This window comes from Ptychodera flava, chromosome 22 (genome assembly GCF_041260155.1).
Source record: "Ptychodera flava strain L36383 chromosome 22, AS_Pfla_20210202, whole genome shotgun sequence".
Taxonomy (NCBI): Eukaryota; Metazoa; Hemichordata; class Enteropneusta; family Ptychoderidae; genus Ptychodera; species Ptychodera flava.
The window spans coordinates 6,077,031-6,099,319 of NC_091949.1; the positions used below are offsets into that span (position 1 = coordinate 6,077,031).

General features: G+C 37.0%; 2 protein-coding genes across 5 annotated transcripts in view; both read right to left on the reverse strand.

Annotated features, from left to right (window-relative positions):
• Positions 1 to 6,867, reverse strand: part of LOC139122535 (bifunctional 3'-5' exonuclease/ATP-dependent helicase WRN-like) — a 52,017-nt gene extending 45,150 nt beyond the window's left edge. For both annotated transcript variants that reach the window (XM_070688011.1, XM_070688012.1), the window contains exons 1-5: positions 6,732 to 6,867; positions 4,809 to 5,439; positions 3,885 to 4,037; positions 3,256 to 3,343; positions 2,680 to 2,755 (exon numbers count right to left, since the gene is read on the reverse strand). In XM_070688011.1, the coding sequence (XP_070544112.1) occupies positions 2,680 to 2,755; positions 3,256 to 3,343; positions 3,885 to 4,037; positions 4,809 to 5,348 (857 nt within the window). In that variant the 5' untranslated portion in view covers positions 5,349 to 5,439; positions 6,732 to 6,867. The remainder of the gene's footprint in view (positions 1 to 2,679; positions 2,756 to 3,255; positions 3,344 to 3,884; positions 4,038 to 4,808; positions 5,440 to 6,731) is intronic.
• A 512-nt stretch (positions 6,868 to 7,379) lies between these two features.
• Positions 7,380 to 19,640, reverse strand: LOC139122538 (uncharacterized). Of its 3 annotated transcripts, none has more exons than XM_070688021.1 (5): positions 19,556 to 19,640; positions 15,313 to 15,994; positions 14,267 to 14,410; positions 11,321 to 11,387; positions 7,380 to 9,966 (listed from the first exon to the last, which is right to left on the reverse strand). In XM_070688021.1, exons 2-5 carry the CDS (start codon positions 15,904 to 15,906, stop codon positions 9,413 to 9,415), a joined length of 1,359 nt encoding a protein of 452 aa, XP_070544122.1. In that variant the 5' UTR covers positions 15,907 to 15,994; positions 19,556 to 19,640; the 3' UTR covers positions 7,380 to 9,412. The 3 variants fall into 3 exon arrangements, with proteins under 3 accessions (XP_070544122.1, XP_070544123.1, XP_070544124.1); XM_070688022.1 differs by lacking the exon at positions 19,556 to 19,640 and adding an exon at positions 16,966 to 17,067; XM_070688023.1 differs by having other exon boundaries at positions 9,869 to 10,222.
• Positions 19,641 to 22,289: the final 2,649 nt, after the last annotated feature.

The window sequence follows — 22,289 nt, forward strand, 5'->3', positions numbered from 1 at the left end:
CAGCACTTTTACAAACTAATGACAAAAGTTGCACTTTTCTGTGGAATGACTCCTATAGTATAATCATACATAGTCTAACTCATAAATTATGCAAAATTTACATAAATCATATACAAATAATATGTAAGCTATCAAATTTGGCTGTCCTTCTGACCAAATTTTCAGGAAAAAGACCATTATTTTTGAATTACCTACATCTCTAATTTCTATCAAAAGTGAACTGTGATGATACATTGTATACATGCATATCATGAAGTAACCTAAAAAGTTAATGTTTTTGATCTGAAGCACTACTGGTATATAATTTGTCCTTTTTTAAGCAGCCCTTTTATCCAGGACAGAAAGACTTTGGAAAACAGCAGTTGTTTTGGGATTGGGGGTAAATAAGAGAGAATGAGACTATTTTCAATTATACCTACCAGTGTGCCCTCTAAGGGGAGGCAAAAAAATTTTTTTTTGAGTCAAACTGAAGAAAACTTGACTTGGTGTGCGTCACCGCATGCATGAAAATGGTTATAAATAAAAGTCAGTAGTTGTAAGTGTAGCGCCCTCTATGGTAGTGAGTCTTTCTCGATGTGAGTCAGTGAGAGGACAGTGAAAACAACAATGGCTGCCTTCCCCATCGATCGATCGGCAAGACAAGTGTACAATCAGCACGTAGTATCACTGCAGAGACTTATAGAAATGACATATTCAGATATTTTTTCGCCCAAGGAAACATATTATCTGTGAAAATTATGAATCTGCTGAGCATTTCTTGTCATTGGCAGCCTTTTTACAGCTGCGTCAGTGACGCGTCAGATTACTTGTAATTTCAGTGCGTCAGACGGATTTGCTCTGCGTCATGACGCGTCAAATTGGCTTAGCGGGCACACTGATACCTACTAATAAATCTAATATAATGGTATATTATTCATCTACCCTCACATACACATACCGGTACATACACATACATACCATGACACAGATTTCAACAAAGGAACCAGATAATCTTATTTCATTTTAATGGTAAGGCCAAAAAAAATTGTTCCTGGTCCTTGACATTCAGTAAAAGTGATGCAGCAACGCGGTTTTCCTTTTTTTTATTTTACTTTTTTCTTTTTCTTTTTTTATTCCTAACAATGCTGGTTTGGCACTTTTAATTAATGCAACAGTTATTGTCTTTTATCACTGGCTGCATAATACTTCTGTTTTCTTTTAAGCATTTTTAGTCATGCAAACAGGGATATCAACGATAGCTGCACTGATGAGTATGTAACCACCCCCCCCCCAAAAAAAAGACATGATGTGCAGGTTCTGAAATGACACACATGATGACCAGAAACAACCTTTTTTTGGCCTAAAACAGAAAGTGGGAACATCACATTTCACCAAGCTCATTAAAACAGATGAATAAAAAATAGGCTCATCATACTTCAATTCTTTCAATATTCAAAACACAGGAAGTAATCAATTCTTACAAGATTTCTTTGTGTGGTTTTCTTATTTTAAGGTCAAAGAATACTACAAGTTTACAATCATCCATTTCACACACCAGTTCACATGCAAAAGATGTCAATCTAAAACACTATTTGAGCTCCTCCCAAATCTATGAAGTGGTGTGACTAGAAGTAAAATCTGGCAGAATGAGAGCTTATCATGGAAATTAAAATGTATCCTGTCAACTGTCCATCCAATCATGATGAATATATTTATTTGCATATTTACATGATGATCCTTGAAATTATTTCAGCTGTAAGACAGAGATAGATCCCTCACACACATACACACACAAACACACTGCATTTGGTATGTTTCATTTCCTTTCTCTGTGTAGCATAACAAACTTTTCTTACATTTTCGATGACCATCAAATACAATTCATCATTTATACTGTTTACATTATTATTTGAGTGTTCAGTCTAGTGACAAAGAAATTTGTGGTACCTTAATTAAGATTTTGATATCTAAAAGAGTTATAAAAGTCCCGGGCGGTCAATCATACTTTCAACATGGTGGATTTGTACATATGAAACATGCAAGTTTAGATACAGAAGTCAAAGCAAAGTTTTAGTTTATATCAGAATTTAATGCCATAAATACATAAAAAGATGAAAAGATGAAGAGCTATTTAAAGCTAGTTTCATGAAAAACAGTAATTTTTGCCATTACGTTTGTGTTAAGAGTATTAATGAGCTCACTATTTCAAACTCTTGCTGTGGTGAGAAGTCAACTTTTTACCCACAATACATTTCATTACCATGTAGTTTGATCCCCTAACACAAGACAAAAGCTATTTAAGGTGGGGAGAATTCTTTGAATATTTTTCCAAGCCACTAAGCTGTCTTGGTAGTTCCTCTGGTCAACTTTGGGCTGTGTTGGCTAAGCTTCATTTGAAATCCAAAGAAATAACTTTACCAAATATTGCTTTTTAAGGGTATACCCTTCCTGTATTATACAGATCGGCCTACATATATACGGCCTATACATCGTATATAGCTAGACGTACGGAAACTGTTTGTAGGCGCAGTCCCATGACAATACAATTAATGTATGAGGGCGCTGCTGCCAAGGGGTTGCAAAAACCATACATGTGAAATGTCTGCCAAGATATGGTTGGCTTTGTTTTTAGCACATTTCATTTCTATGTGGGAAGGATAGGCATCTATTTATAACTATAGAACGTAACATGGTACTTACGGTCTGAACTTTGAGTGTCCAAAATGAGTCTTCAGAGCCTCTACAAACTTTGGGTCAACTGGAGGTGCTGATGAGTCTGAAACAGACAAAGATGTTGATAAGACTGGAAGTCCTCTTCAGTCTCAATAAAAGGGAGCATGAGTTTGAATGCACACAAGAAACCCATGTCAGACCCTTCCTTTTTATCATTTTACATATGTTTCTATGAAGGAGTGACATTCATCAAGCATAACAATACTTTTACACGCAAACTCAAAAAGTGGAGCTCCACTGTCTGTGAAGCAAAGTGCAAAAACAAATTGACAGATAAATATTTAAGAATTACCAAGGTCACTGTTTAGACAGACTAACTCTATGCTGGTTTACAGCAATAGATGGCTGTTTAGATAGATATGTTAACTCTATGCTGGTATATAGCAATTAATGAATGAGTTGATGACTTATGTATGTAGTGCATCAGTGTACCTTCTTCAGCTCTGCTTAAAAGATATGTAAACTTGGGTGGTACAGGTATTTTTTCAGGAAACAAGGCACAAATCTATCTTGCAAAAACACAGAATTAGATTGACAACACACCTAATTCATCTTCTTTAGTTCTGTCATCCTCTGTTGCTGACTGGCTTCCTTCTGCTGCTGTAGCTTTAGCGCATGCTGCATCCACTTCCTGAATAAAAGTTAAGTGAAAAACAGATTTTAGCACAACTATCATGTTATTTACACATAACACAAACTATCTACATGTATGATGTTGAGAGCCCATCTTTCATGCTATCCTCTAGTCATTTTGCTAACTGTCCCACTCATTTTGATGTACTTTTCTTCCTGGTTGTCAGAGGCCAAGGCTTCAGACTAACATGGTTCATAAAATCCATATTTAGTGCTTATGTTAAAATGTATGATTATTCAAATGTGGTGAAATTCCACACATGTACTGTACACCTTGCTCATACCCAGAAAACCTTTCTGGCCGCAAAATCGGTGGTATTATGTGTATGCAATGTAGATACAATGCTTGTTTATTAATACTTGACAGAACAATAAAGTATTAAAGTTTACATTCAACTTGTCTTTTCCAATGCTTTCAGAATGCTAGATTAAGCCATTTCATCATTAAAATTCCACAGAATTAAGTGATTACGGTACAGGCTAAAGAACAACTCAGGCGACATTTAGCATGAGTACATTAGGATAAACCTTACCCTTACCTGTAACATTGCATCATCAAATTCATCATCATCATCGTCATGAGCTACGTAGTAATTCATGATTTCATCTGTTTCTTCTAGCTCCTGCTTTGTCAGAACTACTCCCCCAGGTGTTGCAAAATTGCGTGCTATTGGTGGTTTTTGTGGAGTTGGCTGGAAAAGGAAAATATAGAAAAACCTTTGTCAAATGAGGCATATTGAGAAGAAATGAATTTACAAATTAATAAAATAAGAAAACACATTTTATTGTTGTAAGTTCTACATTTATGTTATTGAGAAAGAAGAGCCATTCACCTGTATACAGCTTACATGTACACACAAAACTGGCCATTCATTTATAAATTATAGAAAGCTAAGATACAATCTGATATCAACTGCCACACAGTATTTACATGGTCAAAGAGTGTCCTCTGCACTGTTTTGAAAAATATAGGGGCAGTCAATTTACATAATAATCTGTCATTGAATTGACAAATTCATTTGTGGAAATATTGGCTATAAACATCTGAGTAGATTGCTACATGTATAGACAGGGATAGCCTGCACCTCAAAATCCCATGTGGAGAACCCTAAGTTGGCACTTATCTTATACATATTTTCAACAACATTTGTGAAATGCAACCTCAGAGTGCATTTCATTTGGTTATTTGATGTGAACAGTGTACTGGCTCACTCCTCAGACTTCAGTACCATTGAGATCATTTGGTACTCGTGTACGCATATATGTATATCATGTACCTACTGTTCCTGGGTCAAAAACAGTACTTGTGAGTCACTGGCATGCAAAACTGGCACACAAGGCAGACTGACATATTGCATTACTCACAACTCCTTCTGTTATGACATTGACAGAAAGATTCCACCATGAACAATATTCCAGCTTCTGAATAAAATTTCTCAGATGTTAATGAAATCCATATCTACCTCTATAACATCAGTGTCACTTTGGTTCTCTGTATCAGTATCCCCATCATATTCATTGCTCTGCTCCTCAGCTGTTTCCACATTCTCTGAGAGTTCCTTTCCAGCTCCTCTCTGCACAATCAATTTTTCAGGGGTATCTGGGGAATAATCTGCATCACTGTTTGGTGATTCACTGGCAGTATCAGTTCTGTCGGTACGTACCTCCCTGGATATATTATTCCCTTTTTTGTTTGAACATCCAGCCTCTGTATAACTATGTAATCTGGGAATTTCTACAGTTTCACTGGAAGGTTCTGTCTTAATCTCTACATTGCTGAGACTATCACCACCATCATGTGTGCCGCTGTAGAAGTCATCCAAGTTTTTCAACTCTGTTTGCACAGTCTCTATCATTACAGTGCCAACATTGAAGTCTGCCTCATCCATATCATGGCGAAGTCTAATCTTTGTCATAAGACTCTCAGTAATCTGAGACACTTTGTTGAGTTTCTTCAGAAGCTTATTCTGATATTTATTTTCTGATGATTTCAAGCTTGCCATAATGCTCCTTAAAGGATGATAAAATTAATTTCTGAAATATAGTTGTGCGATCCTTGACTTTTAGTCCTGTGTCCACACAGAAAACCATCAACTGCAGAAAGAAACAGAAACACGATTTTGATTTACCTTATAATTATATTGATTAAATCAGTAAAATTGCATTATCAAGAAAGAAGTAATAACAAGGTTTTCTGAATCATAGAGGGAATCAATTTGGAGAATGAACAGTATGTAGTGGAAGGAGGGGGCGGCAAAAATTTTGTTGGAGAGACAGGTTGAACAATCAACAACATGAATCAAGACCTTACTCTGACATAAGTGTACTCACACTTGCTACACTAATTTTATAATTAGATCATCTTATTCTGGGCATCAAAAAATAGCATTTTTTCAACAAACTCACAGCTGAGGTGATAATATTGCTTGTCTTAAAAGATTCACCTTAATGGTCAGTGCATTCTTCCCGAAAGAATCTATCTATTGAAATGTAAGAATGTCAATCATATTAAAACACATTGAAGCAGTCCTTCCATCCTGGACTGTCGCAGTAACTGTACTCCCTCGACCGTGAGCATCAGTTTCACTGTGCGAAGCCTACCGTAGGGTGAGAAGGCCACATGAAGCGACATGCATCTTCACAGAGGTTTCACATGTGCTTGTACTGAACCACCCTCACAGGCAAGCAATATGTCGCTTTGCGATCGGTACTGATTCATAGTAAAGAGAAAATTGTGAATCAGTACCGATTGCGAAGTGACATATCGCGTGCCTGTGACCACCCTGCCAAATCAGGCAAGACTGAAGATTAGTAATAGTGGGCACAAAGAAATTTCGTTTGCATTTTTAGTAACCTAGGGTTAGGATAAGGTGTTTAATACGTTATTTAGAGCTGCCTAAGAAAACCCCTTTTACATTACAACTAGAGGTGTGTCCACTAATCTTCAGTCGTCTCCCGAATTTCAAGAGAGAGCCACATTGTTCCAGTACATAGTGTACATCAGTCTGGCGAACGAGTGGTCCCCCTCCACTTGGGTCAGTTCAAAATAGGTCAACATGACACCGATATATGTTGGCTGTTGATGCTTGGCCCCACAATTGTTTATTATCAGCTACACGATGGCAGCGGAAGGCCCCTGGCCTGTCACCCAGGAAAAGAGGTTACAGAATACAGGGGTCTCCGCATACCTTACCAAAAGCAAGCGACTGGCCTTTCCAAAAAACTTGGACACCATCAATTTTGTGCCGTCGTTGAGCTCGCGCGACTGCACTTTATGACTACAAGCATCCTTTTTTTCTTACAAAAGAACACATTCTTTGCCTATATTACTTGGGAAACATTGAGCATCGAACACACTAATGGAATATGAAATACATATACGTTACCTTTCAGGGTGAACACTTTTCAACCATTTTCCCGCTGCATTTCGGCTGTCGTTTGGCATGATGAACTTTGACCCTAAAATCATAGACCTACTTGAGCAGCGCCCTCAATCTTTAGGTCTGCAACTCTGAACCAAGGCACGGGATCCGGGAAAGGGGAACAGGGCAAAGCAAAATATAAGTTCTAAGGGATGGGTCGTTTGATTTCTGGGTAGGAGGGTTGAGGATTTTTGAAAAAAAAAATTGTTGCCGGAAGGAAGGCTGTAAAACTAAGATGTTGCTATTTACCAAAAGACAGCAGATTGTGTCTAACTGGTAACCCATGAAGACATCAGGTTGTGTCTTCAGCGGTCTCTGGAGCCACAGGTGCCTGGAATTGCCAGTGTGGTATACATGGTGTACATAGAGAGATTTATACCACACTGGCAATTCCAGGCACCTCTGTCTGGAGCTGCCGCCTACAGCAGTTAATTATATATACCCGCTCTCAGTTTAATTTCTGCACAGGATACATGATATGAATAAGTTAGTGGAAATATAAGCAGAAACCTGAGTATACATGGATGTGTACTTGTATACTGGTTATTTGCAAGTTGTGTACAATTGCATTACTGCCAAGTATAATAACATACAGTCAATTTTTGTCAAATATCAGATTAATACGTGTAATATGTATGTTTAAGTTTAATATTTTCTTTTGAAAGAGTTTCACTGCAAAAAAGTACTGGTATTACCAATAACATATATGATGTATGTCATTTGATAAAATATTTAATGAAGAAAACAAAAACTTTTCAGCTCTATCTCAAATCTCAGTAAATAAATTTTGTGATATTCATTGCAGATGTAATTACATTAATTCCAGTTTTCTGTCACACAACAAGACATTGACTTGGATTTTAAGCAACGGAGAAGACGAGATATGATCTATGAACACTTTCAAGACCCTGACAGGTTGAAAATAAAGAGCATATATTACTCTGCATCATTGTGCGTTGTCAACAGGGGTGAAATGAATCATCCTTAATAATCGCTATAACATAGAATTTAATATGACAATAAATCTTTGCTGAATCCAAAAACATTTTACAAAATTTGGGAATAAATATTTGAAGAATAAATACACACTATATAAAATTTTGTTGAACTCAAAACAGCAGCTAATTGTCTCACAACTTACAAGTTTATGTATCTGAATCTGAACATCTGTAGAAACAAGCAAAGTTCCAGGAAGATTTTATGACTAAAAATAAAGACAAAAAATTACATGAAAATGCAGATAGGTTACTGAGGGGTAATATTTTTCATGATTTGTATAATTGAATGATCAAGAAGTGTAAGGATTTGAATCACATGCAAGACTTCAGTCCTGCCGTCATTTCTAAATTAAATGACGCTCCACAGTACTGAGATATCTGGTGACTAATTATTCATTACAATGACTGCTTCTCTTGTAGTGAAAAGAGTCTGACAAACACTTGATCTATGTTGATATAGATGAAAATGCTAATCTGAGTACAATTTTGATTAAAAATTCCACGTTTTTAACCTCATATATACTAATCATGAGTACACTCAAATGGACTTGCTAGCATATATATATATGCATGTACTGAAAAAAGTCACTGACATAATATGCATCCAGAGAATTATCACACTTGAATCCAAATATACATATCAAAATATACAGTTATCATTCTATGAACTGGAATTCAATCTGAAGGTCTGTGTGAAAAGCAAACGAACATATCATTCATTATATGTCAGTTGACCTAGCATTTTATTCCCTATGTACTGCAAACTTCTGTAAACTGGTCACATTTATGAGAATTTTAGAACAAAATGCCCCTTGTAATCTGTCAATTTTCAAAATTATCCAAAACAATTGCCCCTGTTTTCTGAAAAAGTTATTCAATATCACCAGTATTATTAAGCATAACGCAAAGACAAATTACGAATTAGCACTGTTTACTCCAACTTCTTCACAATCATCACATGTTAAGTGTTCGTTGATTACTCCAAGGAAGATTATTTTACAGTATGTCCTCCCTTCTCCATATGGAATCAAACAGAAACTAACTCACTACTGCACATACTCAAAGATATTGCAAGGAAAAAATTGACCTGGCTGCTAAAATTCAAAAAAGTTTGCATGAAATAGAAGAGACTCATGAGAAATTTTTGCAAATGATTTTATTTTTTAAAATTCACCGCCTTGAACAAAGTCTCTCCAAATCCTTAAAAATCTTCCCAACTCTCACATTCCCTGACTCACAAACTGACTTTGAAATGTGTTTGTATCTCCCTTAAATTAAAAATTTTTAAACCACATGTCATAATCAAGCAACCATTGTCGACTACCAATGCAGTATTAGCTGCATGCAGTTTAGATTGTACATTTTCTTTCCGCCAATTAATTGCTGCTTCTGTCACAGAAGCAGCATGATGGATTATTGACTGAATACAGCAGCAATGGTTCTACTCCAGAATAAAAAGGATGCACGTGCACAGTATTTAAACACTCAGTATGCCCAAGGGCTCACGTGATGATGGTACAAACAAACGTACGTGTGCAAACGCGAACAGAAACACACACATTTCTGTGCATGTCCACTGTTCAAATGGGTTTGTTTGTACCGTGGTCAATTTGAATTCCGGGTTTTATCTATTAAGTCTTTGTCTCCTCATTTTTTCATGATGCAAGACTTTCTGTGTCTCCTCAGATCTGTCTTCATGAAATATCCCAGACAATACTGGCATGGTGAATAATCTGTTGCCGGTGCATTGTAAGTTGGACGTTTGTACGGAACAAGCCAACCTTTCCCCTTTTTCAACACCTCGATGTTATGAGCGTGATTGCCTTTATTGACAAGCATCTGTAATATGGCCTTCCTTTCTTTGCTTCCCTTTGGAAGTTGTAAGGCCGCAGCTACATCACTTTCACGTCTGTGCTTTTGCTTAAAGTGTCTTGATACCCTTGAGAATGATCCTTTACAGTACACACAATACTGATATTTGTCCCACTTCCTCTTGCTTGTATTGTTTGCTATCAATACTCTCACAGAGGATGGGGAGCTAGTTTGTGGTTTTGATGAAGGAACAGTCCGGTCCTGAATGTCTTGGCTCAGAGTTTTCTCTGCGAGTGCTCTTTCAAGTTGAGATACTTCAGATTGGGAATGGTCCAAATAAACTTCCTTATCTTCGCTAATTCCGGTTGCAATCCCTGCGGTGATGGTATCTTTGGAGAAATGTCAGAGTTTAAATCAGATTTTAAAAAAATGTTTTATCATCAGGAGTAAAATCAGGATCACAATCAGAATTATTGTCATTATGATGATTCATTTTCTGAGCTTCTGTGGTTGGATCAGCACTGCACACTGGTATTTTCGGTAAGTTTGTCGATAAATCTTTATCATCATTGTTGTGATCTGTATGCTTGAAGTCCTGTCCTTGAACCCTATCTACTCCGCCTGGACCGTCAGTGTTCATCGACACTGCAGATGATTGTAAAAATGAAATAAACATGTTCTGTACATTAAAGTTACTCTATCAAAATTCATCAAGCTAAAACCACATCCACATGTAGATTGCTCCTCATCACTCAGTCTATAAAGATCAGGACATGTACAAGCAAAGTCAATACCGGTATGTATTGGATCAATCATGCTGAACAAAGTTACAATGTACAGTAATATACCCAAGTGCTTTGGAAGAGATGTCTTTATGCTTATGATTCAACACCATCTTATGACAGATTGTGCTAACTTTTGACAAGAATGTGAACTGGTCCTTATTTCTAGTAACCACACATTGGAACATAATTGTTTTTCATCAAGAGCAAAATAAACAACTTTAAAGGGCCAGAAATGCTACTCTTTGATGATATTTTCACTTTCATTTTGAATGTGAACCATAATTTCCTTGTTCTACTCCCCAAAGCATGTTGATATACACAGTATTTAGCTTGTCAACTCAGTCCTTACATGTGTTAACTGCATTGTTATTGTTGAAAACTGACTTCTGGTCCGGACTAGTATTCAAATGTAAACAATTATAATAATGCATTTTACACATATAGACGCTAAGTTGACAAGCTAAATAGTGGGTGTTTCAACATTCTTTGGGGAGTAGAATAAGAAGTTGTAATTGATATATAAAATAAAAATAATGAAAAAAATCACTGCAAGTTAGCATTACTGGCCCTTGAATAATTAAATGTTCCTTTTGCTCGCACATGAAATTGAACAGATATCACTACTGATATTTGTTCCACACTATTGTACTCAACAGTTGCAATCACAACTGCACACGTACATGTACTAATTTACATGGCAGTCACGCAGAGAAGCAACCAACATTGGCAAAACAGTTCAAACCGAGATCTAAAATTGGTATAACTTTCCACTGTTTTGGATTGATCAGATACAAACCGTAAGAGTAGACACCAGAAACAATGGCATATACAAGAATCAGCCAAACTCTGTACTCACCAGGTGTTCATTTTCTTGATAAGGCTTGTTGAGGAAGCCCTGATATTTGTATTTTTTACCCAGTACTACATCCTTAACTATCATATATTCACAAAAGCTTACCTTCTTCATTCTTCACAGCATGGGATTCTCTATTGGGGTGTATGTTCCGTTGATTCAACACAGTGATCTATTTTGAAAAATAAAACAGATTCCTGGTGTTGGAATGGCTTTAAAGCTTTCTCAAAAATGTGTATGTCCTTAAAGTTTAAACCAGCCAGCCAGGGAAAAAACAACAGCGACAAACAACACAAGTGTATTAACATAACCTCAATTTTATTTGGTTAAATTTCCTTTAGAAAAATAATATTTTTATTAGTAATAGTGTGTTTGTTTTATTCATTTTCTCTGAAAACCTACCAGCACGTGGACGACAAACAAAAAATTGTATTCAAAGCGCCTAATTTCTTCTCTGCAAGCACTGCCTGGTTCAAATAATCTTTCTTACTTTCTGGCCATGTTGTCATTTTTCACTGAGGGATCTGCATTGTCATATTAAAACACGCTTTCCTCTTGGCTCGGTATCTTCTCATGTCTTCACGCCGTTTCTTCCTTACTTCTTCCAGTTTTCTTGGGTTTCCCATCAGAAATAGTCTCTGTTTTCTTCTTTGTTCTTGCTTTCGCTGTCTGTCCTTGTGTAGCTGCAGCTGATACTTGTTGTCATCACTGAGTTTTACTCTCTGTCTGTACATCCGTGCTTTTTCAGCAGATCGACTTTTACGGTGTTGGACGCTTGTTTCAAGGATGGCCCTTGTGCTGCAACTACTGGTCTGTATCGCCATGTCACCTCTTACTGTCTGTTTAAGTAAGACAATTACAGCTACAGCTAATAAAGACTCAATTATTCACTCATATGTATATACACGTACATGTGTGTGTGTACATGCGCTCATGTGTACATGTATATGTACTGTGCTCACAAGTCGGTTGATGATATCCTAGGTAGTACTGAAAGTGTAATGGTGTAACAGGCTTCATTACAGGGTTTTGCAAAACAAACAAAACAGTTCACACGTTTTCATCATCTCATCTAGTTTTTACCAGCACGATTATGCTATTAATCATACGTGTATATTACCATTCAGTGTTTTGTGAAGGTTTAGGAAGATAGGTAAATGGTGTGGGAAGCCCAGTAACAGTTCTGCTGTCCCCTAATAGGATTGCATTGACACTGCAAGGGAAACCCCGGTCAGATGACTGAGGAACTCAGGAAAAATTTACATGTGTACCGGCCTTAACAAAAACGCTGCTATTTAACAAACCACTTTGCGTTGCAAAATGACATCCAATGGTGTGATTACGTGAGCATTTTCTGGTTTATCAGCACAACTCCTTATTAACTCAAATATAAATATGTGTCTGTATTAAATACTGAAATTTTACTGCACATTATTGTCATCACAATCGATTGCTATCTTTAGTCTCCTGCATTTTCTACCCCTTCAGCCCTTTTAAATAATCTCAAGTATTTAGTTATCATCTCAGCCTGTATTTGTATCATCATGTTCATCATCATATCATCAAAAAATGCTGTCTTCCCCAGTTTTCAAGGTATAAGAATGCAGGAAATTGCTCCAAAATGTAATAAAGTTTCAAAAATCTTCTCACTTTGGGAGGAGATATTCCCACCTCTCTGCCACCCGGCCGTGGATAATTAAAACACAAGCACAGTAAACGCAACTTCTGTGTTTAGGGGGTAGGGGGTTTGGCTGTATTTCAATTACCATGCACAAAAATTGCACTACAAGTTTTCACATCGCAACATCTCACTACACGTTTTTATGTATTGCAAAATATCGCTATAAGCTAATTGTTTGGCATGTACTAGGCCAGTATGGCACCAGCACTACACCAGCGTTCTTTTGACATACACATGTGAATCAGTGCACAAGTAAAATAACCTAACAATAATTTGGATACACTGTTTCATTTTATTCTATCGGTTGCATCTTTGAGTTGGCGCTGATTTTAGAGGGGGTATGTGGTGGGGCATTGTCGTAAACCATGTGCCTCTTTACGGCAACAGCTTAGCACTACATGTTAAGATGTAAGAGATTTTTGCTTAGGTCAGCGGAGTGGAAATTATGCTCTGGCTCGCGAGAATGGGGGTGGGGTGGTCTTAGCGTATACGTTATATTTCACGGTGACGTCATTACCAATTATTGGTATGAAGATACAGAATGAGGCTTGGTTGGATTTTCGCGCTTTCATACTTTCGTTTAGGGGAGGGGCCGGAGGGGGTTGAGGACAAATGCACTTAGTTTCGTTTACTGTGCACATGTTTTAGTCATCTACTGCCCCTTAGCACAACAAGCAGGTTGGCAACCTACATGTATTTGTCTGTCTTCGCCATCGATACACATTATTTTAGCGAACCCTGGATTCAAATACCATGCTAGATACAGGTTTTGAAAATATTCATAATTTACAGTTATTGTTTGAATGGGTAAGGGGAGGTCGTATAGTTTCAGATGTTTTTCTACTTATCAGTTTTGCTTTTTTTTTCAGCAGAAACAGTGTTTTGCTGTGTGCAAGTTGGGCACCAAAGTCGATATTTGCCGCCAAAATAAAATATACCGCAGTCAATTTTTTCAGATTTTGCCAAAATTTTTGAACAGAATTGAAGCTAATGAAATGTGATGTGCATTTAGTCCAAAATTACTTACAAATTACAAAAAAATTTTGGCAGAAAAAATACAGAACTCAAAGGGTTAAACACATGGCACAAACATCTCAACAGCCTGACAATATTATTTAAATATAGTGGGGACTTGAAAATTATCATAAGTCAGAAGGGGGTATGTAAAATCTTTTTTAAGTTGTTTGGAAAACTTTAAAAAATTAGGGAAAATTTTCTTGATTGTCCCCCTCCAGAGGAGTTAGTGAAAGCAGCCTTCTTTCAATTATTTCTGTGGTTTTGGGCCTAACAGCAGGAGTACAGAAATGAGTGACTGGCCAAGCACTAAGGTGATATAAATGTACTTGAATCCTAATTTACTTAAACCCTACCTGAGACATTTCCTCATCAAATTCCTCACCGCCGTCATAAGCTACATAGTACTCCATGGTTTCACCAGTGTCTTCTTGCTCTTCTTCTTTTACTCCACAAAATTTTGTGAAATGATTTGCTATTGGTGATTGGTGCGGGGTTGGCTGGAAAGAAAAATACAAGACCAACAGTCAAATGGAGCATATTCAGCAAAGAAATAGGAAATACAGTATCCATCAATGAAGCAAATTCTATTGTTCTGAGCTCTACATTAAAATATTGATGGAGAAAAAAACTGCCTATTTGTTTATACAAGGTTAGACTCAATCTTACAAAATATACGGCAACACAATATTTACTTGGTCTCAACTGTGATATGAGATGGAGATACTCTTGCTAGTTCCTATTCTGAGTGAGTGAAATTGCACTTTTGACGGTTGCAGGTTTGTCTGTAAATACAGCTGCATGTGCATGATACTGCACACTGTAGCTTGAAATGCGGACAAATTTCGTCAGTGTTGCAATGCATGCAAGGCTGTTGTTGGAGTTTGTAGTCTTAGCCGTTAATATGTCTTTTACTAGTATTCATTGTAATGTTTGCAGTTGCCTGCTAACTTGTATTTAATCATTATTGCATGCATTTAATTATTTCCACAAGTGTAATCAAAAAATGTCAACAGATATTTACTTTTGCATATTAAAGTCAGAACAATGATATCATCTGCAAACAGCCGTATATATAATCTGATAGTGCCATTCTTTTGGTTACTTGCTGAACATCAGAGCCCTTTAACTTCTAAGTTCTTAGAAATTTCAACTTTTTAGTCAATCAAATAATTTCTTAAATTTCCCTGCTTCAGCCAACACCAATGTAGTTTTTTCCTGAGTCAAAAGAGAAAATTTGACTCATTAGCCTGCAGAATTGGTACAGGGTAGGACGATTACAGCAATAATAGCCATTTTGTTTGTTACAACATTGATAGAAAGAACTCCCTTGCATGATATGTTTGATTCGGGACAACATATCCATTTTTGGGATCAGATTGCTGTTGGAATCAATTTTTACCTCTGTAACACAATTGTCATCTTGGTTCCTTGTGTCAGTCTCTTCAACATATCTTACGTTGGCAACATCATTACCACTGTTCTGTTCTGCAGCTGTTTCATGCAGTAAATCTTTAGCAGTTTCCACACTGTCTGAGAATTCTTGTCTTTCTTCTCTCTGCTTGGTCCATTTCAGAGTGGTGTCTCTGGCAACATCTGCATTACTGTTTGGTGATTCACCACCCGAGTTTGTCCCGACTCCACATTCCTCCGTAGAAACACTTCTGCTTTGTTCATTTGAAAAGCCATATTCACGACAACCAGGATTACCCAGTTTGTCACTGACAGGTTCCGTCGTGGTTCTCATATTAGTCAGAATATCACAATTGTCTTGTGTATTTAATACAATAGTGAAGATGTTATCCAAGTTTTTCAATTCTAGTTGCACAGTTTCTACCACAACACTTCCTCTGTGAAAATACTTCTCACCCATACCATGGCAAAGTCTAACCTTTGACATCAAATTCTCAGTAAATTGAGCCACTTTGCTTAGTTTCTTTAGAAGCTCATTCAGATATTTATTTTCTGGTTGTTGAAGGCTTGCCATGGCTATCATTTAATGGTGATACATGTAAATATGCTGTTTATGAATCTAGATGAGTGACCCTTGTTTTTTTGTCCCATGTCCACACAGCAAAAACTATCTGCGAAAAGAAACGGATAACGGTTTGAATTAATTTTCATTGGCACAACAAGCTAAGATAATTGCAATGAGTTATCAACACAAAAAGTAATGACAAAGTTTTCTGATATACTGGTATTGAAAAATGCATTTGGGGATGAACAACATGGTTTGATCTTGAATATGGGAGATTTGAAAAATTTTGGAAAAAGCTAGGAAGCAAAATATAAGTTGATTGATGCTGATGAAAGAATGTGATGACGTGAATCCAGATTTTGTACTGACATATATTTCTTGCACTGAAAGTAGATGTTGGGGCATCAGGACATACCTATCAACTAGACTGAGAGATTCAGTTGAGTATGCAACTGTCACACTAGCTGCAGTAGTGTAGCTCGAGGTTTTGCCTGGATATTTGGGTCGGTCGGTTTCGCCGTCCGACCCAAATACCAAGGCAAAGCCTCAAGCTACTGTACTGCAGCTAGGTTTGATTCAAGTTAATAGGTTAAAATGTTATGTCTAAATAATATTCAGGGGAGTGCATGGAGTGTTCTGACAATACTCCTGATGATGACTGAAGTCATCTTTCGAAAAACTTCACTGCCAATGGCAGCAGCTTTCTCCTGAAGGTTTACACATTGCACAACACATTAGTAGACATCGTGAAAATAAAAGAGCAGATTTTCGAAGTATCGAGCCATAAACTTTGTGAGTAATACAATAAATGTGTTTCAAAAGATAAAGCCTTGTTCGGCTATGCATTTATATATGCATTTAGGTACACGTATTACTCGGAGTATGCAAGTCCGAGTACTCGGACTTTTAATTCCGACTCGGTTTTGGAACTCAAGAGTGTGGTTTGAGATACCCCTATACACTGTCACGGGCACCGCCGTAGTTGATAGCGCTTTTTAAGTGTAGTAGAGAAAGGCTATATATACAGCGCTATCAACTACGGCGGTGCCTGTGCTCCTACATATATTATACATGTACCTGTCAATACGTATGATTGCTGCGGATCCGTAGCCCTACCACTCCCTTTGCTGGTAGCTGCAAAATTGTAGCTCTACGGTGAGGCGGTCGGTGAGTTTTGGTTTTTGCGACTTCGCTCACCAGTAGAGCTACAATCATAGGGTCCTCAAGCTCCGATGATGATGATGATTAAACATTTAAAAATGAAGGAAAATAAAAATATGTTTGGACTCAGTAAAGTTGTTGTTGTTGTTGTTATTGTTGTTGTTGTTGTTGTAGTTGATAGTATTTGCAGAAAAGGACAAATTATGCGCTGCAAAATTCAATACAGCCTCACAGTACACAAAGCTACCTCTACGCTATACACATGCGCTGCAAAATTCAATACAGCGATATTGATGATGATGATGATGATTAAATATTTAAAAATGGAGAAAAATAAAAATTTATTGCACTCTGTAAATTTGTTGTTGTTTTTATTATTGTTGTTGTTGTTGTTGATAGTATTTGCAGAAAAGAACAAAGTATGCGCTGAGAAATTCAGTACAGCCTAACTATACATGTGCGTTGCAGCCTAAGTATACTATGCGTTGCAAATTCAATACAGCCTAACTATACATGTGCGTTGTAGCCTAACTATACATGTGCGTTGCAGCCTAACTATACTATGCGTTGCAAATTCAATACAGCCTAACTATACATGTGCGTTGTTGCCTAACTATACATGTGCGTTGCAAATTCAATACAGCCTAACATTACCCAAGGGTTGTCACTTCATTGCCACACACTTTTTTTTCAATCGCCAAAAATGCACTTAGCAAGCATCGAAATCGGTAAAATTCGACGTAGGGTCAAAGCACATTAGTCCTTCTCAATCATACTCAGACATTTTTACCTCTTACCGATGAAAAGTCGACAAATCGGCAGGTTTTTCCGCGCATCTTGTCGTCTCTTATATTCCAGATTTAAAAGGCCCGGCGGTTGTGTAAGTCACGTAGGCGCATTTCAAATCGAACCAATAGCAGAGCCCGTACTGAAAGAATGGGCCCGACATGAAAACCCGGCAGTAACGTAAGTTTCTCACGTCTTTGGAAAGAACGTTCTCTTGCTATGGGTGAACTGGAACTGTTAAAGTTACCAGAATTTCATACGCAGACGCACGCAGACAGTGTCACCCATAGTCTTCAAAAGACGTGAGAAACTTACGTTACTGCCGGGTTTTCACGCTGGGCCCATCCAGCTCTGCTATTGGTTCGATTTGAAATGCGCCCACGTGACTAGATCTTTCGCGGGGTATTTTAAATCTGGAATCAAGAGACGACGAGATGCCTGCCGATTTGTCGACTTTTCATCGGTAAGAGGTAAAAATGTCTGAGTATGATTGAGAAGGACTAATGTGCTTTGACCCTACGTCGAATTTTACAGATTTCGATGCTTGCTAAGTACATTTTTGGCGATTGAAAAAAAAGTGTGTGGCAATGAAGTGACAACCCTTGGGTAATGTTAGGCTGTATTGAATTTGCAACGCACATGTATAGTTAGGCAACAACGCACATGTATAGTTAGGCTGTATTGAATTTGCAACGCATAGTATAGTTAGGCTGCAACGCACATGTATAGTAGGCTGTATTGAATTTTGCAGCGCATGTGTATAGTGTACTATAAAGGCTGTATTGAATTTTGCAGTGCATGTGTATATAGTTTGGCTGTATTGAATTTGCAACCCATACTTTGTTCTTTCCATCAAATACTATCAACAACAACAATAACAACAACAACAACTTTACTGAGTCCGATTATATTTTTATTTTTCTTCATTTTTAATGTTTAATCATCATCATCGTCACCATCTGATCATCATCATCGGAGACTGAGTTCCCTATGCTACAATGCCGAAGGCCCTGTAGCATTCAAAATAAGCGCGTCGCACATGACGCGGCATTTTGATGTGAAATCCCACATATTTACTGCATTTGGTCATACCGATTTATCACTACTGAAGACTAAACACTATACTACACTAACCTTGTCGTTTATGGAGTTTGGTATTTGTTCAAACACATCGATCGCATTCCAAAAACATTTATGGGAGCCGCCATTACCAACTTCCGGTAATGGCCACTTCACAGAAACACACTCAGTGTTTTCGGAATGCGATCGACGTGTTTGAACGAATAATTAAACCACATAAATGACAAGGTTAGTGTAGTATAGTGTTTTATCTTCAGTAGTGATAAATCAGTACTACCAAATGCAGTAAATATGTGGGATATCACATCAAAATGCTGCGTCATGAGCGACACGCTTATTTTGAATGCTACAGGGCCTTCGGCATTGTAGCTCTACTGGTGAGCGAAGTCGCAAAACCAAAACTCACCGACCGCCTCACCATAGAGCTACAATTTTGCAGCTGCCTTTACTGGTAGTGTTGGGGAGTGGCAAAGGGAGTGGTAGGGCTACTATCATTGTCAATGTCATGATACAGCCATCTGTGTGTGATAATCGGAGCAAAATACACATAACTTTTGCCCTACAAAAGAGCACGCTGTTTACCAAAACGACGTGGACATATTAACATCGAAGGAACTCATTTAAAAATGGAAAACGATACCTTTCAAAGCTTCTACGGAACAAGAGCTGCATTTCAGCACAATTCCTCAACGATGAACTCTGACCCTAGTCACCCTGGTACAGCAGTGCAGCTTTGGCAGCGCCCTCAAACACAGCTGAACGGCAGGGATAAATTGTAAGCGTTTTTGTTGCCAATGTTGGCATGCCTTGTCACAACCGATAACGTAGTAACTAACAGATAACGTATCAAACCCGATAACGTAGTAAACGTTTACCGATAACGTAGTAATTCAAACGAACCGATAACGTAGAATTTTTTCTAACCGATAACGTAGTACAAATTTACCGAAAACGTATCAAATCAACTGATAATGTATTGGATCAAGTGATTCAAGGGAATAGATTCATAGGAATAGATCTATCCTTGATCGAACGATCAATCCATTGATCAATCGATAGATCGACCGATTGATTGATCGATGTAGGCCTAGTGAGCTATCAATCGATCGATATTTCTATCGATTAAATGAATTGATCGATTACTCTACTAATGGAATGATTGATAAATCTATATATGTATTTATGTGTATATATATATATATATATATATATATATATCGAAGGATAGATAGATCGCTCGACGGATAGATACATAGAGAGACAGTGTATCAAATCAACCCATAATGTAGCCAAGTGAACAATAACGTATCAAATCAACTGATGACGTATTAAATCAACCAATTATGTATCAAACCAACCAATAACCTAGCCAAGTCAAAGAGTAAAGATTCCAATCAACTAATAATGCATCAAGTCAACAAATAAATTATCAATCGACAAATAAAATATTAATAAATGGAAACTAATTGAATATAAATGAGTGTTATATTTTTCGTTTTTTTATAAAAATCAACCAATTACACCTTCAGAGGTACACACTTGGAGTATACTGTTTTCGTGATATTACTCAGACATCATGAATTCATCATTCATCATTCATCAATTTCTCTCTTGGGAAAAGCGAACTAATTGATAAGTATTCATGCAGGATGAATTAAAGATACAACACACATGTGAGTGTCTTTATCAACACACTTTCTAAGTTGGAAGGACTTGGAAAAAAGTTTTCAACATGACCGATTATAAAATTTCGTTACTTAAAACGTCAGTAGGCCTATATCAAAATGACAATAAGCCTCAATAGAATAATCGCAGTCATATCCATCCGTAATCCGATAACACTTGATAAAAATTCGTAATACATTAGTTATAAACATAGACACAAAACAGAACAGACAGTAAAGCACCGGTACACACTCATGTAACTCTCATTCTGGGACTGAACTACAGGTAAGTCTGGACTCATTGCTCAATTGAATTCCTTATAATCAAAATTCAATAATTCTGCAAGTTACTCCTGAAAGCAAGCCAAGTCAACAGAAGTTGTAGGCAATATATTGCTATTTCTTTCCTTTTTATCCTTTCTGTGGTGATTCACGTCAAGTTACATCTTATTTGAAGTAGGATTACGAAGACATCGCAAAATTATTGAGTAGTCGTACATAGTATAGTACCGATAGAAAAAAAAACAAAACAAAAAACGCTTAGGCCAAGAAAATATAAAGTTTGTTTCTCATCCTCGCGCGCGTCATGAGGAAATAAAATGAGAAAAACAAAAATACGCGACGGTAGTGCATAACATAGTGCTGTATAAAACAGAGCTGTAAACAAAATAACTGACACTAAAATTAAATTCAGAACTGTACACACATGTCACTGTTACATTAAAGCTGACAAAACTCTGCACTGATGCACTAAAAGTCAAACCGCACAACTTGCTGTACAAAAATACTAAAGCAACACTGCTGTGCATTTATCTCTGCGTGCATTCCTATGTCGTTTTCATTTTTTGCGCATTCTTGTTGGTAAAAAAAATCGAGAAGAAAAAACCGCGTCACTACATCATTTTTGCAATATGTCTAGGATGAGAAACAAACTTATATTTGTAACAATTTACGCTAACAGGAAAGAAAATTGAGTACGAGACAATGCGATAATAAATCTATCTATAGATCTATCTATCCATCTATCTATTGACCAATTTATTTATTGCTCTCTTTCTATCGAATTGATAGATCCTTCGTTCTATTCATAGATCTGCCCATCAATTTATCTATCGATCGATTGATCGATCGATCGACCGACCATCTATCAAACATCGATAGATAGATCGATCTATCGATTGAGTGATCGATTTATCTGTCGATACATTGATTGACCCATCTATCTATCTATCTATCTATCTATCTATCTATCTATCTATCTATCTATCTATCTATCTATCTATCTATCTATCTATCTAGTATCTATCTATCTTCTATCAATATATCCATCTATCTCATATCTATCTAATATCTATCTATAAATCGATCGATCTATCGCTCCCCATGAATCGCGTAATCAGATATTATCAGTTAATTGATAAGTTATTGGTTGTCTTGATGCGGTATTGGTTGACTTTTCTACGTTATCAGTTGATTTAATCCGTTATTGGTTCATTGATACGTTATCGGTAAATTTGTTGATACGTTATCGGTTAGGAAAAATTACTACGTTACGGTAAATTTTTACTTCGTTATCAGTTAGAAAAAAATACTATGTTATCGGTAATTTTTACTACGTTATCGGTTGATTTACTACGTTATCGGTAATTTTTACTACGTTATCTGGCTTGATACGTTTTCGGTTAGTTACTACGTTATCGGTTGTAACAG